The sequence below is a fragment of the Crinia signifera genome, chromosome 8, assembly GCF_055691185.1.
Source record: "Crinia signifera chromosome 8, ASM5569118v1, whole genome shotgun sequence".
Classification (NCBI taxonomy): Eukaryota; Metazoa; Chordata; class Amphibia; order Anura; family Myobatrachidae; genus Crinia; species Crinia signifera.
The window spans coordinates 30,138,961-30,154,757 of NC_139224.1; the positions used below are offsets into that span (position 1 = coordinate 30,138,961).

Consider the following 15,797-nt stretch of genomic DNA (forward strand, 5'->3'; position numbering starts at 1 on the left):
CCCCCGTGCAAAAACCCAGGTTATTTTCGGGTAGTGGAAAAGGGGTATTAACGGCACTTTCTAAGATTGCTCAAGGTGGAAATTTAAAAGGGCGATTGCTTTCTCATAGCAAAAAAATTGTGATTTTCTAGAAAAAGAATTGCTCCTTTAAAGATGCTAGAAAGCGCTGGCATGGACAAGCTGGGGCTTAGTAAATATTACGTCATTCACTTCTCGTGTTGTAGGGGAAACGCAAAAATCACAAAGGTGCATTGCTCACTGGTCTAATGAGCCCAATTAGAAATGACACTGCACTTGTGATTTGCAGAAAGCATGCGTTATCTTCTCATTTCCCTATAAGAATACCCATTGCATTGTCTGTCTGATCACAAGATATATAGTGCAGGATGCTGGTCTGGGTTTGTGCTACGATTAAGCCTGAACACTTGTTATTGTCTTGTGTCTCTGCTGCCAATCTCTGCTGATTAACATTATTTATGAAATTATACTTACAAAATTGTCACACTGCATCCCCAAATCATTACATTCATTCTTGTTTTGACATAAAAGATCCTAATACAGGCAGCAACAGCGCCACCTACAGACAAACTGCACCCAGCAATAGCCCCTCTACACAGGCACAGTGATTCAAAGTGTCATTGTAAAGCCAATCAGTTTCTCCTTTACATTTTACAGGCTGTGTTTGAAAAATGACAGTTGGGAGCTGATTGGTTTGTACTTTTCCCCCTAACAATAGTTTCCCTCTCCAGGTTTTGCTATATACCCCCTTAACCCTTTGAGTGCCAAGTGAATTTGTCAAAATAGGTGTGAAAATTGCCAAGCAAACATTTGTATTCATCATAACGACCTGTAATGTTTCCATTATATGGGAAATATCTTTTTTTGCACAACATTTTTAATTTGAATTTATATAACAAATGTGAGCGTCGCTGGCATTTTTAGAGGATATTTTTGCACACCTTACAGAGATGTTGGCACACAAAGGGTTCATATAAGTGATGCAAACAATGCTGCATTTGTGGATACTGCCGATCACCCTATATCTATCCCTTGACGGAATGCAGAGTTCTCCTGAGGAACGGCTACACCAGAAACACTTGACTGTCATCGTCACACAACAACATACCCACATTTGCTACTCCTCCTTTTACAGAGTCACACACTAAAAGGAAACGAGCGTTACCTCTGTCTGGACGAGGTAGTTCCGCTGCGTTCTGATGTGTTTTAGAAACCCCAGAACATTAACTGTGCTCTTGTCTTTTATTTGTTGTAGCATGCTGTCAATCACAATGTAAGTCCCGGTCCTGCCGACTCCAGCACTACACGGGAGGAAGGGAAAGAGACGGGCAGGATGAAACGGGAGGTTACACAATAACGTTACAATAACATTCACATCTGGATCTGTTGAGAAAGAAGAATAAATGACTGGATTTATAGGGTTCTACATAAGGGACCTGTGGCATCAGCATGAAGGATGTCATCATGGTCATGTCAAGATGGTTGTGTCATTTTATTCCCAATTAAATAGATGAACAGACAAAACAGTAATACCGGTCATGTGGCATGCAGATTGGTCACATTTTGAGGCTTGACCAAACCTGTTCCCATCAGCTGGCTAGGAACTAGTGACAATACAGGAGTCATAAAAGGGACTCCAGCAGTAATGCGGCACTTTACATATGTGCTGGACACGTACTACACATGTATTGCACATGCACAGCTCTGTGCTGATGGATGCAGATAGAGCAGCGGTTCTCAAACTCAGTCCTCAGGACCCCACACAGTTCATATTTTCCAGGTCACCCGGCAGGTGCACTCATTACCAGTGGCGGCTCCTACCTTTTTCGGGGAGGAGGGGCTGCCTTTGGCTGCAGGCACCACCCTCCCCCTGTTGCCACTCGCGCTGCCTCTCTCCTCCGGTTCCCGGCACCTGTCCTATGATTGCAGGTGCCGGGACTGGCGCATGCGCAGTACAAACAGCTTCTATGGGCTGCTTCGGCAACAGCCCATAGAAGGAATCTTGGTCCCGGCGCCTGTACAATACAAATGACAGGCACCGGGACCAGTGTGTGCGCATTACCGATATAGGTACTACGCATGCGCAATCGCCGTTTTTGCACGTCAGCCCGCAGCAAGGCATCCCGGAGGGAGGGAACACCTCCCAATGGGACTAGCTTTGTGACTGGCAAGTCGGACTTCCAATAGGAAGTCACTGCCAGTCAAAGTGAAGCCAGTGCAGTCTCACAGACTGCATCTGGCTTCACTACAGTGGCGGATTTTACCTGGGGGGGGGGGCCCTTAGGGGAGTGATGAGACCAGGACCTCTGTGGGAAAATTTCCTGAACTCTGTTGGATCTGCGGCGACCAGTTGATGATCCCTGTAAATGGATTAGAGCAGGCATGTCCAACCTGCGGCCCTCCAGCTGTTGTGAAACTACACATCCCAGAAGGCCTTGCCAGTTTTGATATTAGGGAATGCTAAAACTATGGCAAGGCATGCTGGGATGTGTAGTTTCACAACAGCTGGAGGTCCGCAGGTTGGACATGCCTGGTTTACAGCATCAAGTTCAACCACTGATGGTGGGAACAGGTTAATCCCTAGGAACAACCAACAATATCCTACAAAATAGTATCGTCACAAATGTAAAAAAATGCACCCGCTGTACCCTATTTAGCACATATTTTTCATACTATATCACCAGATTAGATGGGCTGTGGTTCTTATCTGCAGTTCTATGGGCCTATTCAGTCCTGATCGCTGGGCTGCTCATATTTGCAGCCCAGCAGTCATGTATACACCGCCCCACATGAGTGAAATCCTGCCCCGTGCAAGCCCACAATCTGCTTAGCATGGCTTAGGAAAACTAGCTAGATAGGCGATTAGCCCAAACACGCCAACTCTTCTGTCAATCAACTTACGTATAGCCAGCAATAAAAAAGGAAGCAGTATTTTATGGCAGGATGGCGTACTATGGGCTGTACACATGGGCAGTCTATCGATAATAGTCCAGCCTGCAAATTTGCAGCCCTGCGATCTGGCCTGAATTAGCCTTTACGTACTTTAGCTACTGGCTGGTAGCAACATTTTACTGCTCAGTTGTGTCTATGACACTTTGGGGGTAGATGTATGAAGCAGAGATAAGGGAGGAGAAGTGATAAAGTGCCTGGTACTTCATCACCAGCCAATCAGCTCCTGACTGTCCCTTTTTAAACCAAACCTGTAACTTAACAGTCAGGAGCTGATTGGCCGGTGATAAAGTACCACTTTATCACTTCTCCTCCCTTATCACTGCTTTATACATCTACTTCAGTGTTTTGTACCGGAGTCCGTTCTATTCTACGTGAAAAGAGAATGTTTCGAATTTAATAAATAGCTTAGAAAATGTTTTAGTTTTTTTTGTTATACACTTGTATAAGTGTCAGTTTCTTTACACCTGAAACCTTGCATACTGCAGCCAATAGGCAGAGACGCACCTGCAGTGCACTAGCACCGGTCCCATCTCCGGGTATTGAGCAGCGGATGATCTCCGTACAAAGGTGAGAACCGGTAGTGCATATTCCGGTACGCCCATGTCGGGCCACTGTGTGTAGTGATACTGGATAACTGTTCTTTCATTGTGACGTCCTTTTGGGTTTCCTTTCTGACCCTGTCATGGAAACAGAAAAATAGAGAATGTTTCAGAGTATTCAACAATGTATAGATAAACAGATGATGGACAGTGGCCCTTATTCAGATTTGATCGAAGTACAAATATGTTCTCAAAATGGGCAAATGTGCACTGCAGGTGGGGCAGATGTAACGTATAGAGAGAGTTAGATTTGTTATTTTGTTTCTGTGCAGGGAAAATACTGGCCGCATTATTTCTACACTGCAATTTAGATTTCAGTTTCAACACACCCCACCTAGATTTAACTCTCTCTCTGCACCTGTTACATCTGCCCCGCCTGCAGTGCGCATGGTTTTGCCCATTCGGAGAACAAATTTGTACTGCGATGTTATCTGAAAAAGGGCCAGTGTCCAGATCAACCTTCACGATAGGTCAATAGATTTGGCTGCTCACCTTCTTCATCTTCACGTTCCTGATGGTGAATTTGCGCACCGTGTAACAGGCGTACACCCTTGTGCTTTTTAGGGTCACCATGATGTTCCCATACTCCTCGCTGTTTTCTGTCGGCCAATACTGGTCGCACTTCCTCTGAAAATGAGAAATTATTTTCTTTTAAAACAAGATTTCCTAAGCAGCAAAGTTCTTCCATTCTACAGTGGCCCCGACAGCAGGATCATCTTCCAAACTAAATAATTAATGACTGATATTTTATACTTTGCAGCTACCAAAAATATGACATTTTTGGAAAGGATTTCTTGAAAAACAATATAGCTGTCCGCAATCTTTCTTATAGCTTTTACATATGTCAAACATACGTCGCTTGTCATTTACATTGTGGCAAATGAGACTACGGGTCCGATATCCTGTGAGTTGTGCCAAGATTTCTCTGATTAATCTGGGAGATTTCAAATTTTTTTTTATATTTTTTTTTTTTTAAGGCAATACGTTAAATCTCATGGCAAAATCACCAAAATCTCCCCACTAGAGCATTGTGTGGGCTATTATACTTGTCCCTTTCGGTTTAACATTCTCTAACAGAATATGTGGAACCGGGCTCTTAAATATTTTAATGACCACAGGAGTGACAGACATGATCCCTCCACCCCGCAGGTGGCAGCCCTTTCATGCATCAGATCTACAATCTTAGCAGTAGTTGGCAGAGGTAAAAACGCAGCAGGTACCCAAGCCTGCTCTTGTGATATACATGTATATAGGTCATATACACAGACTATACCGACATACTGTACGAATAAGCACTCCATCGAATAAGGAGTACTGAGGTCATGGCTTATCGGTGATCATTACGTCAGTGATCACATCATGTGAGGATCAGAAGGAACAATGGACAATGGTATTAAGCCTGGTAAAGTGTAAGGGGATAACACACCAGCCAATCAGCTGTGTTTGAAAAATGTCAGTAAGGAATGGATTGGCTGGTGCTTTATCAACTTCCACTTTATCACTGGGATAAAGTCATTGGTCGACAAGGGGAAGGTTGACATGCATGAAGGGCGACATTTCTGACTTGTCGACATGGGGTTAGGTCAGAGCCGGCCTTAGGCATAGGCAAACTAGGCAATTGCCTAGGGCATTTGGAATGCCTAGGGGCATCAGCAGCTTATGCTGATTAAAATGATATGCAGCATGCCTATATTCTGTGTGTGAGTGAGGCTGTATCTGCATATGAAATAGTGTACTCATGGAAATCACTGTAACATAGCATTCCGTATGCAGGTACAGCCACAGTCGCACACAGAATATATTCATGCCACATATCATTTTAATCATCGGAAGCTCCTTGTGTGTGCTGGTCATAACAATGCAAATAAGAAGAATTTTCAGCAAAAAATGCACCCAACGTTACCAGAACTGGCCAGGAGCTGCATGGCTTATTGAGGCAAGATGTATGAGGAAACATCTGTATCCAAGCAGAGGCAGAGGTCACATTGTTAGCGGCTGTGCGAGTGCTGTCTGCGGGTGGGTTGGTTGTGCAATAGTGTTCGGCATATGTGTAACGGGCATTATGTGTGTCATTATGTGTATGAAGGGCATTAATAAAGGTTGGCATAATGTGTAAGGGGCATTATGGTTATAAGGACATTAATAATGTGTGTCATGTGTAAGGGGCATTACTGTGTGGTATTATCAGGGGTGCCAAGAGAAAGGGGTAGGGGGTACAAATTACCCAGGCCAAATTCTGATGGAAGGGCCCAGTGGGGGCCCCGGGCCCCCTCCCCTTAAGTGACAGCAGCAGCTGCAGCTATTCTCCTCTGCCCAGCACACACTGCTTTGTGCTGGGTTGCAGTTTGGCCATGGAGGTGCTTAAAATACGATTTTTTTCTAAGGGTATAATGTGAATAATGTGAGGAGTAATGTACATAAGGTAAGGTGGTACTACTGTGTGATGTAATGTGAATAAGGGACACCATCGCATTATATAATGTGAATAAAGTGGCACTACTGTGTGACATAATTTGAATTGGGGGTACTTTTGGGTGGCCATGCCCCTTCCCAGCAAGAACACACCCCTGTTTGGGCTGCGCACCGAATGTGTGCGCTGTTTCTATTTAATATATTGCGGGTAGGAGCACCAAAATGATGACTGCTATGATGAGGGTTGATGGTGCTGGGAAAGGGGAGCAGGGTCAGAGGCAGAACTAGTGGCGGTGCTAGGGGGCACCAGCCAAAATCTTGCCTAGGACGTAATTTAGGCTAGGGCCAGCTCTGGGTTAGGTCGACAGGGTCATTAGGTCAACACAAGCATTAGGTTGACATGGGGAGGGTCGACAGTCAAAAGTTCAACATGGGGTCTTTGTGGGGTTTTTTTTTTGAGCCGACAGGCGGTATTTCATACCCTACCATCTACTAGGGCAGTGATGGCTAACCTTGACACTCCAGCTGTTGTTAAACTACACATCCCAGCATGCCCTACATCAGTTTTAGCATGGCTAAATAGTAATTGATGCAGGGCATGCTGGGATGTGTAGTTCAACAACAGCTGGAGTGTCAAGGTCATCCATCACTGCACTAGGGCGTGGAGAAGGATAAAATAGTGTGCCAAGTTAAGCGAGGCACCGTGGCCAAAGCATGGCGGGCAGTGTGCCAGGCGAGGGGACATGTGCTACGTTATGGTGTGAAAAGTGAAAAACCTTATACCCTAATGCTTGTGTCGGCCTAACTCCATTTTGACCTTCGGAATACTGGCATTGGTATTCTGAACACTGGCATCCCCACAGGCCACTTACAGATTTTAGTGCTAAATACACACACACATATAATATATACACAAACACACATACATACATACATACATACATACATACTAGCTAATACGGCTTTCACATTGCAGAAACGGGTATTGACCCTGTATTCTTAAATGGGACTTTAAAACGGGTCTGAACCTTAAGACCTTTCACATTGCAGGTGAAAACCGTTTTAAAAATCATTTAATACCATTCACACATTCAACCTGTTTAACCCCCAAGGGACACGTTTCAAGCCATAGAAATAGAGCCATTCACACTGCCTAAAAAACGGCTTTGAAACTCTGGCACTTTCCCACTGCAGCCTTAAACGTTTTAAAATGGAAAAAAAACGGCAATATACCGTTTTAAAAGTGCAGTGTGAAAGGGGTATTAGCCTGCTCGAAGCGAAAGCTAGTCTGCTACTGTACCTTGTTATTGTCTCCGTGTTTCTGTATGTGTGAAAGACAAAGTTGTAGCTTCACTCGCTGCCAGCAGATGGCAGTATTTCGCAAATCATGTATATGTGAACATATATCTTCCACCACATGCAACTATACTAACGGGAAAGCAGTGCGATATACATCATTTCTTCTCTCCCACGCATTACCCACTAGAGAACGCTTCAGAAATCCGCGTGGTTATCAGTGCAAGTTGGGGGAATTGGCCGTATCGGGAGAACAGATCAACGCTCACCAGCCATAAATTATGGAAAGCACTTTCTCATCTCTGGAATCCCATTACCCGGCACGTTACCGTAAGCGGCCCGATGCAGGCGCAGGCTACTTACTCTCCCCTTCTCCACCAGATTAGTTATCATAACAATGATTCCAGTGTTTTGCTCCCAAATCATCCTCCAGAAGTCTTCAAAAGTCGACTTTAAAGGTCCCTGGGCTGCGATGTAGGCCTTCGCTTTGTTGTAGCCCTTCAAAGACAAGCAAACACAACATGAAAAGCTGCCTTGTGGCAAACAAATTAATTATTTAAGGAGAAGAAAAAGAGAAATATCTGTTATGGACTGAATACATGGTACGAGCTGTCCTTTGATACAAAAATATATAGATGGATTCAACATGAAAAAAAAAAATATCAGCTAACTTTATATCACAAGACGTTTCATGATCTTTGTAAGTAGCGGCCTAAGCTGAAGGAAGACAACTTACATCAACGTAATTGGCATTAATGTAGTCACTGTGCTTGGAGTCCTTGCCGGGAAAAGGCCTCAGCTTCACCCGACTGTGATCGTCTGGAAACAGAAAAACAACCGAGAAAAAGGAACTTAAATGATGAGATGACTCGAAGGGTATCCAGGTTTTTCCTTTTAATAATCTAGCAGTATCCACCTGAGACTCGGTTATTCATTCCGCTGCCCTATAAATTATCAATTAGGAATTCAATAGGTTTCTGTATGAGAGCAGAGAGGTTTTCACGTTAAGATCACAAATGAAGAAGCTTCGGTTGAGATTATGTGGATATTTATCATTATGTGTTTACACTGTTGCTCTCGGTATCATCCTCTTACACTACTGTAGCACCACTGACCCCTACAGGTTATATAAATGCACTACACTCCATCGGTCCAAAATGCACAGAGGCCGAAATCTAACAAATATTTATCATTAGCTTAATTTTTTAATTACTGTTAAATATTTGGCTTCCTAAAGAGGGCCTTCATGAAATGAGGAAAGTAGAACCTTCATCGTTTTTATCCTAACTGGCATTAGTCAGCGAGGTTTAAGGCACGCTCTTGGGAAGGACTCTGGGGGAGACTTATCAAATCTTGGAGGGAGATCAAGTACCAACCAATCAGGAGGGAGATCAAGTACTAAGTAATGAGCTTCATCTATCATTTTATAGGCAGTGCTAAAAGTTGAAAGAGAAACTGAGTGGTTAGGACGTTGGATTCAGACCTATTCGCAGAAATCCCCCCCCCCCCCCCCATGCTCGAATCCCCGCTAGCATGCTAGGAGATGGGTGCGCATGTTTTCCATTGACCATGGCCAAAGAATGCCGTAAAAGGGGGGGCCCTGGCATCATGTGACATCAGCCACCCACCCCCCAAGCAGGCATCATCACGCCAGGGGACACCTATAAAGCATTGCAGGGGCTGCCCATAAAACACAGGATATTCCCCCTGCTGCCGCCCCCAGCCCTCTCTACCAGGAGCGACCGGAAGTGTGAAACGCGATAAAGCCGTTCGCTCCTGGGGGATTGCGATTGCACAGACCTCGAACATCGGGGAAGGGGCCAAATTCGGTCCTAAATGAACAAGTCTAAATCGGCCACTTTATCTCCCTTCAATATTGGGTAGATCTCCCCCACTGTCCATAAACCACATTAGGTAAAACATTAGTTATCAGTAGAGACAGGATTATATGCATTTGCATATTTGCATATGCATTCGCATATTTTGCCCATTCTCACTTGTTATTGCATATTTTACCTAAAATCTAGTGATGGTGCATATTTTAGGACCCACCACCTTTCCACCCACAAATCACAGCACTGATTTGCCCTCCTGCTGGCCAGGTAGTGGTAGAGTGTGCAGGCCGGGCCAATATGTTGGGGACATTGCTCTAGGCTGCCAATCTATTTTAATAAAAGTCAGTTGGGGGGGGGGGGGGGGTTATGCCACAAAGCTCCTGAACCTTTGCCTGCCCCTGGCCTGGGACTTTGCGCCAAGAGAGAGAGTTCTGCAGCAGAGGAGGGAGGTGGGCGGAAGGATTGTGATATCACGCGGCGCGGAGGAAACTCCGGGTCACAGTGAGTATGCGGCGCAGGGAGAAAGCCTTCCACTGCGCTGCTTTCACATGCTATGCTGACATTTGATCCATCTGCGCTGGAGATGAGGGTCCGTGTCATTGATAACAGAAGAGCCTAGGACGCCGCAGTCTGCTGTAGCAGCCTGGAAGAAAAAAAGTCCTGTGTATAGCACTAGACATCTGCAGATGCTGTGGGCCTATTTTTGAGGTTTATTTGCAACTAATAGGATGCTGATTTTTAAATAAATAAGTTAAAAATGACTTTTTTTTATTATTTAATGTAGCATATTTTAACACTTTTCATGCATATTTTAAGTATTTTTCATGCATATTTGCATGCATATTTCAAGCTTTTTGTATTGCATATAATCCTGTCTCTAGTTATCAGTAACTAAAATAGAAAACTAAATAAAGAGGGGGGACGGAAGCGCAGGTGCACGGCCGCGTAATGTAACCTCTAACATTACACAACATGTTTACCGTGCAGTGCCGGAGCCGAGCGCTGCCCGGCAGACAGTGATCAAACGCACGTCCAGACTATTCCAATTCCAGGATTTGTCATCCCAAGTACCGACCAATCAGATCTGGTCATTTTTCAAGCATAGCCTGCAGACTGGCAGTTAGATGCCGATTTGTTGAACTTTATTTCCAAGCTTTGATAAATCTCTTCCAAAGATTTTAAACTCCACTGGGATTGGTTAACCCTTTAAGGTCCAACCACTCGTCAGGCTCAACAGCCCTAGCGCTAGTAGCAGATCCAATGGCGAGCCACTTTAAAATAAGAACATTAACACCGTTCAACATTTAATGTAGAACATTTTTGAATAAAAAATATAAATTTGGACTGCAAATGGTTAATGACAAAGTATTGTCTGGAAATCTCTGAATATCAGTGCTCTATATATCGGTCTACAATAATATAACATACAAAATCGTTCCAGTATGTAGAGATAATGCAGCATCCACATATGGAAATGTCCCTAAGCCGTGCCACGCAGAAAAATGTTCTGGAGTGATTTTACGGGTTACCTACAATGCACATTATAAGCTATTACCGTACGTCCTCGCCCAACGTAAGCTGTTACAGACTCAATGGAGTGTCCTCTAAAAGCATTACAGACAGCTAGTATGAGGCATGACACATCTCCACGGACAAATCCTTCTCACATATCGCTTTAGTGCTGCTCCTCAGCGTTTCATTACATATACAGTTGTAAATGGTAGGAATAGATCTGACATATGAAGTGCTAATGGCATGGGATTAGTACCACAAAGGACCAAATTAACATTTTTGCAATATTGAGCAGCACATCGTGGCACAAAAACAAAAAAACACGTGGAAGATTTAGGGGGATATTTACTAAAGTGCGGATTTTTATAAGTGGAGAAAAAGCATCAAATCATGAATCATGATATTATTTTCTAGAACAGGGGTAGCCAAACCAGTCCCAGAGAGCTAACAAGAGTTCATGTTTTTCTGGCCACCTGTGGATCTGTAGAGAATGTGACTGAGGAATGAATGCAACAGGTTTGAAAATGTGACAGTTCGTAATGACTGCACCTGTGCACAATGGCTAGGTGGTCTGGGATACGTGGCAGTTCGTAATGACTGCACCTGTGCACCCGGTAGGTGGTCTGAAGATATGACCGTTGGTAATAGCTGCACCTGTGCACCGGCTAGGTGGTCTGGGATACGTGACAGTTAGCAATGACTGCACCTGTGCACCCGGTAGGTGGTCTGAAGATGTGACCGTTGGTAATGGCTGCACCTGTGCACCGGCTAGGTCTTCTGGGATACGTGAGTTAGCAATGACTGCACCTGTGCACCCGGTAGGTGGTCTGAAGATGTGACCGTTGGTAATGGCTGCACTGGCTAGGTGGTCTGGGATACGTGACAGTTAGTAATGACTGCACCTGTGTACAAGCTAGGCGGTCTGGGAAACGTGACCGGTCCTAATGACTGCAACTGTGTACAAGCTAGGCGGTCTGGGGAATGTGACCATTAGTAATGACTGCACCTGTGCACCAGCTAAGGGGGTCTGGGAAACGTTAGCTATTGGTAGATCTTCAGGGCTGCTTTGGCCAGCCCTGTTCTAGAAGGTGCTAAATAAGTCAATGAATAAAAGTAGAACCATATTAGATGCGACGGGTAACCTCTCCAACTGTACAAATCCACACATGGGTATGTGAGGATGGGAAAAGGTATTGAATATTGATAGTCAGAAGGTCGACCTGGTTACTAGGTCAACAATTAATATGTTGACATGTATATAGGATGACATGTTAAAATGTCAACACTTTAAAAATGTCAACATGTCAGCGCCATGTTTTTTTTGGGCTGATGTAGAAGATTAGGTTTAGTATTAGGCTAAAAACAAATCAGTCGACATTTTGCCGTAGACATTTCAACCCACCTAACCGCATGTCTATGTATTGACCATTTCACCTTCTGACTGCGGTTATGCAAATTCTGCCGACATTACGATGTGTCATAATGTCGATAATAAATCATACTACATCTAGGGAAAGTACATCTCTAACAGTCTGAAATACCCTCGGTTCTCTCATTATTAAACAGTACGGAAATGAAGAGAAGACAACACAAGCTGCAGTCAGACTGAGACCGTTCTATGTTCCGCACCGCCCAGAATGAATATTACACATCTCTAATTTACTTTCAATCAGTGGAAATTGGAGCTGAAATGTGTAGCAGCAGCTAATTAACATTTAATACTGTGTGCGGAACAGTGTTGGGAACAAACATCCACACATTTGGCGCAGACGCTTGGAACACACGCGGCCTTTTCTCCCTCTGTAACAATGGAGTATTTCTGGAAACCGCGCAATGATGAAATATTCCATGGCAGATAAAGGAATAAGCTGCGGCCGGAGGGAAACGCGCCGTCTTTGTCGGAGACGTAATGAAGACCTATTAATGGGAACTCACATGCCACAATGTTGATATATCTGTTTTTGTGTTTGTTATCCGGGTGATTGGAATGTTCCGCCGTGATGTTCATGTCCGAAGTACAACGCTGAACTTCCTACAGGTGGACAAAAGGAAACAGGTTAATATTTACAGGCGGCCTGTCATTTTACACATCTTCGGGGCTGAAAGTAGATTATATTTAAAGGGATGCGGTCAAATTACCGACACCTATTGTCAGACAGTCAAAATACCTACATGCTTTAAATGCCAACGTGGTCGAAATGCACGGATGGTGTGATGGTTAGCATTACTGCCTCACAGTGCTTAGGTCATGGGTTCTATTCCCACCATGGCTCTAACTGTGCAGAGTTTGTATATTCTCCCCGTACTTGCGTGGGTTTCCTCCGGGTGCTCAGTTTCTTTCCACATTCCAAAAATATACTGGTAGGCTAATTGGCTCCCAACAAAATTAACCCTAGAATGTCTGTGTGCGCGGGTACATGTGGTAGGGAATATAGATTGTAAGCTCCACTGGGGCAGGGACTGATGTGACTGCTCAAATATTCTCTGTACAGCGCTGCGGAATATGTGTGCGCTACATAACAAACTGTAAATAAATAAATGCCAGCATTTAAAATGTCAACATATCAAAAAGTCGACATAAGTTTTTTCTTTGAAACCAACATGATCTAGGTGGGCACAGAGTTAGATTATAATAGTGCCCGCCTGAAGCATGGCGAGGGCAGGGAAGCCATGCACGGGGACACGGTACTCTTATATGTTGTCCATGTAGACCTAGGTCGACATAAATACATGTAGATTTTTAAATGTCGGCATAATGAATATCTGTATTTTGACAGTCGTCATTTTGAATGTCGGGAAATCATACTGAACCTGATTTAAATATGCAAAGCTCAAACGCATTAACCAAGGGGTTCCCATTTGTTTCTGAATCACTGTACCCCTGGGCCAAATGTTTGTTACTGCGAAAATCAGAAAACAAATATGAAATTAAATAAATTGAATTTATAGGTCCTTCTTCGGGTCAGTTGTATGGTAATGGTTTTCCCGGGACCCCCACGCATCAGGGGCCTCGACACTCTGCCCCTGAATTGAGCACCCCACTGGTACTGAAATCGGAGCACAGCATGTGAGTAAGCTGTGTTTCCAATTTCCCCAAAACACAGCCGCTGCCAGCGCTGCTAGCCGAGGTGCTTCTGAAGTCAATGTCAGCCTCTCGCGGGATTTCAGTCACCACCGCGGCCGCTGGGATTTCTGGGACGTCCAGGAGCTGAGTGATTCTCCGCTCCTTCCTCAGCTGTGCCGGTAGTCTGACACTGGCTGGCAACGGGCTTTGGGCTGTGTGGCGCTGGACTTACCAGTTATTGTGAATTATTCAAAAACAGCAGCACTATATACTATTTTCCATTAGGTAATTAACTACAAATATTTTGTGAGCTAGCTTTTGTAATCTTACATCATCTGGTAAGGTGCAGTGTACATAAACTTTTGTTGTTCTAAAAATAAAGATAATAGATAGTAGGAGCTGTTTGGCTGGCTGTTTATCACTCTCCATTTTATCACTTTTGAAGTTTAGTACATCTGGCCCAAGTGTGCAATTCTTAATTTAATGGATAATCCTGAATGTGTAAGTGTTACTACAGTATTTCCAGTACCATGTTATATTATATTGATCATCTAAGACAGTGATGGCTTACCTTGACACTCCAGCTGTTGTTGAACTACACATCCCAGCATGCCCTGCTACAGTTTTACAATTTGGCCATGTTAAAACTGATGCAGAGCATGCTGGGGTGTCAAGGTTTCCCATCACTGATCTTAAGACATTCTAAAGAGAGAGACTGTATAGTCTTAAGCCGCTATTTAGGTCTAGAAGACCAATTCTGTTACGGCTAATTATGTAACAGACCAGAGCAAGCAAATACAGGTTGAGTATCCTGTATCCGGACATCCCTTATCCAAATTATTCCAAAAACCGTGGTTTTTGGAATCATTCGAATTTTTTTTTTTTTTTAACCCCCCTAACCCTCTTTTCATACTTACCAAGTCCCCGGGCGTCTACAGCAGGCCTCCGGCATCTTCTCCAGGGTCTCCAGCGGTCCCAGGAATTCATTGCGCGAGTGTGCGCGCGCGCCGGTGACGTCACCGGTGCGTGCGCACACTCGCGCAATGCATTCCTGGGACCGCTGGAGACCCGGAGAAGATGCCGGAGGCCTGCTGTAGACGCCCGGGTACTGCGTGGACGCCGAGGGACCACCGGACACCATCAGAGGACAGGTAAGTATGCTTTAAAAAAAATATTCCAAAAACCGAAAAATTCCCCTATCCGGAATGCTCGTGGTCCCGAGCATTTCGGATAGGGGATACCTGTACCTAGAAAGCACTGTCTGAAAGCATAATATACTATACAGTACTATACCAAACACACAGAGGCCAATATTCTATCAGTACAGTAAGTGCATTTAATCCTCCTAAAAGACTATATGAGTCATAATGCAGATATACTGGTATAAAGATATAAACTATAAATCTTTAATGTATTCCATGTTTAGAACCTTTTTATACTGTATACAAGCAATGCACTTTTTCTATTTGCTTTAGTCCTCCAAGGTCTAAGATGAATTCACATTCCTTTGCTCAGAGAACAGATAGCGGTGTAGCCACTGCCTGACGGATAGCAGTATATTAACCCTTTAGGGCAGAATTGCACAAGCCACGGTAGCTGTTCTGTGCAGATAACTCAGGTTCTATTAGGCCATATCTATCAGCGTTTCCCCCGTAGTGGTCTAGGCCACCGGTAGACTGGAGTCTAGGAGAGAGGTGAGCGGGATCTCATATGCGCTGCTGTATACCTTGTTCCGTCTGGCTGATTTGGATCATCTTCAAAGCCCTTATCTTACCTTTCCTTCCTGACAGCTGTGTAACAGATTACACACGGCAGCTTCACCCCCTTCGCCTTTGCATTAAGAACCACATTTTTATTTACAAAATATTTAGACAACAAACCGTACTCCTAGATGACATTTATTTCGACTATACGATCCTGCAGAGCATTCCACACTTCTAGGGACACATTAATGAGCTATTTATGTTGGCCTTGGATTGCATGAATATTTGCAAATCTGTTCTTGTAAATAATTTCCTACTGGAAAGCGGTCATTCATTTCTAACTTCTGGTTCAGACTTTAACACGGAATTATAATTGTATCTAAATAAATGTGGAGGTACTTATGTA

At 44.1% G+C, this 15,797-nt stretch overlaps 1 protein-coding gene across 3 annotated transcripts in view; it reads right to left on the bottom strand.

Moving 5' to 3' along the window:
* PTPRG (protein tyrosine phosphatase receptor type G) overlaps positions 1–15,797 on the bottom strand; it is a 407,379-nt gene that overhangs the window by 24,715 nt on the left and 366,867 nt on the right. For all 3 annotated transcript variants that reach the window (XM_083156071.1, XM_083156070.1, XM_083156072.1), the window contains 6 exons: positions 12,560–12,656; positions 8,014–8,096; positions 7,641–7,775; positions 4,062–4,196; positions 3,475–3,647; positions 1,184–1,319 (listed from right to left, as the gene is read on the bottom strand). In XM_083156071.1, the coding sequence (XP_083012197.1) occupies positions 1,184–1,319; positions 3,475–3,647; positions 4,062–4,196; positions 7,641–7,775; positions 8,014–8,096; positions 12,560–12,656 (759 nt within the window). The remainder of the gene's footprint in view (positions 1–1,183; positions 1,320–3,474; positions 3,648–4,061; positions 4,197–7,640; positions 7,776–8,013; positions 8,097–12,559; positions 12,657–15,797) is intronic.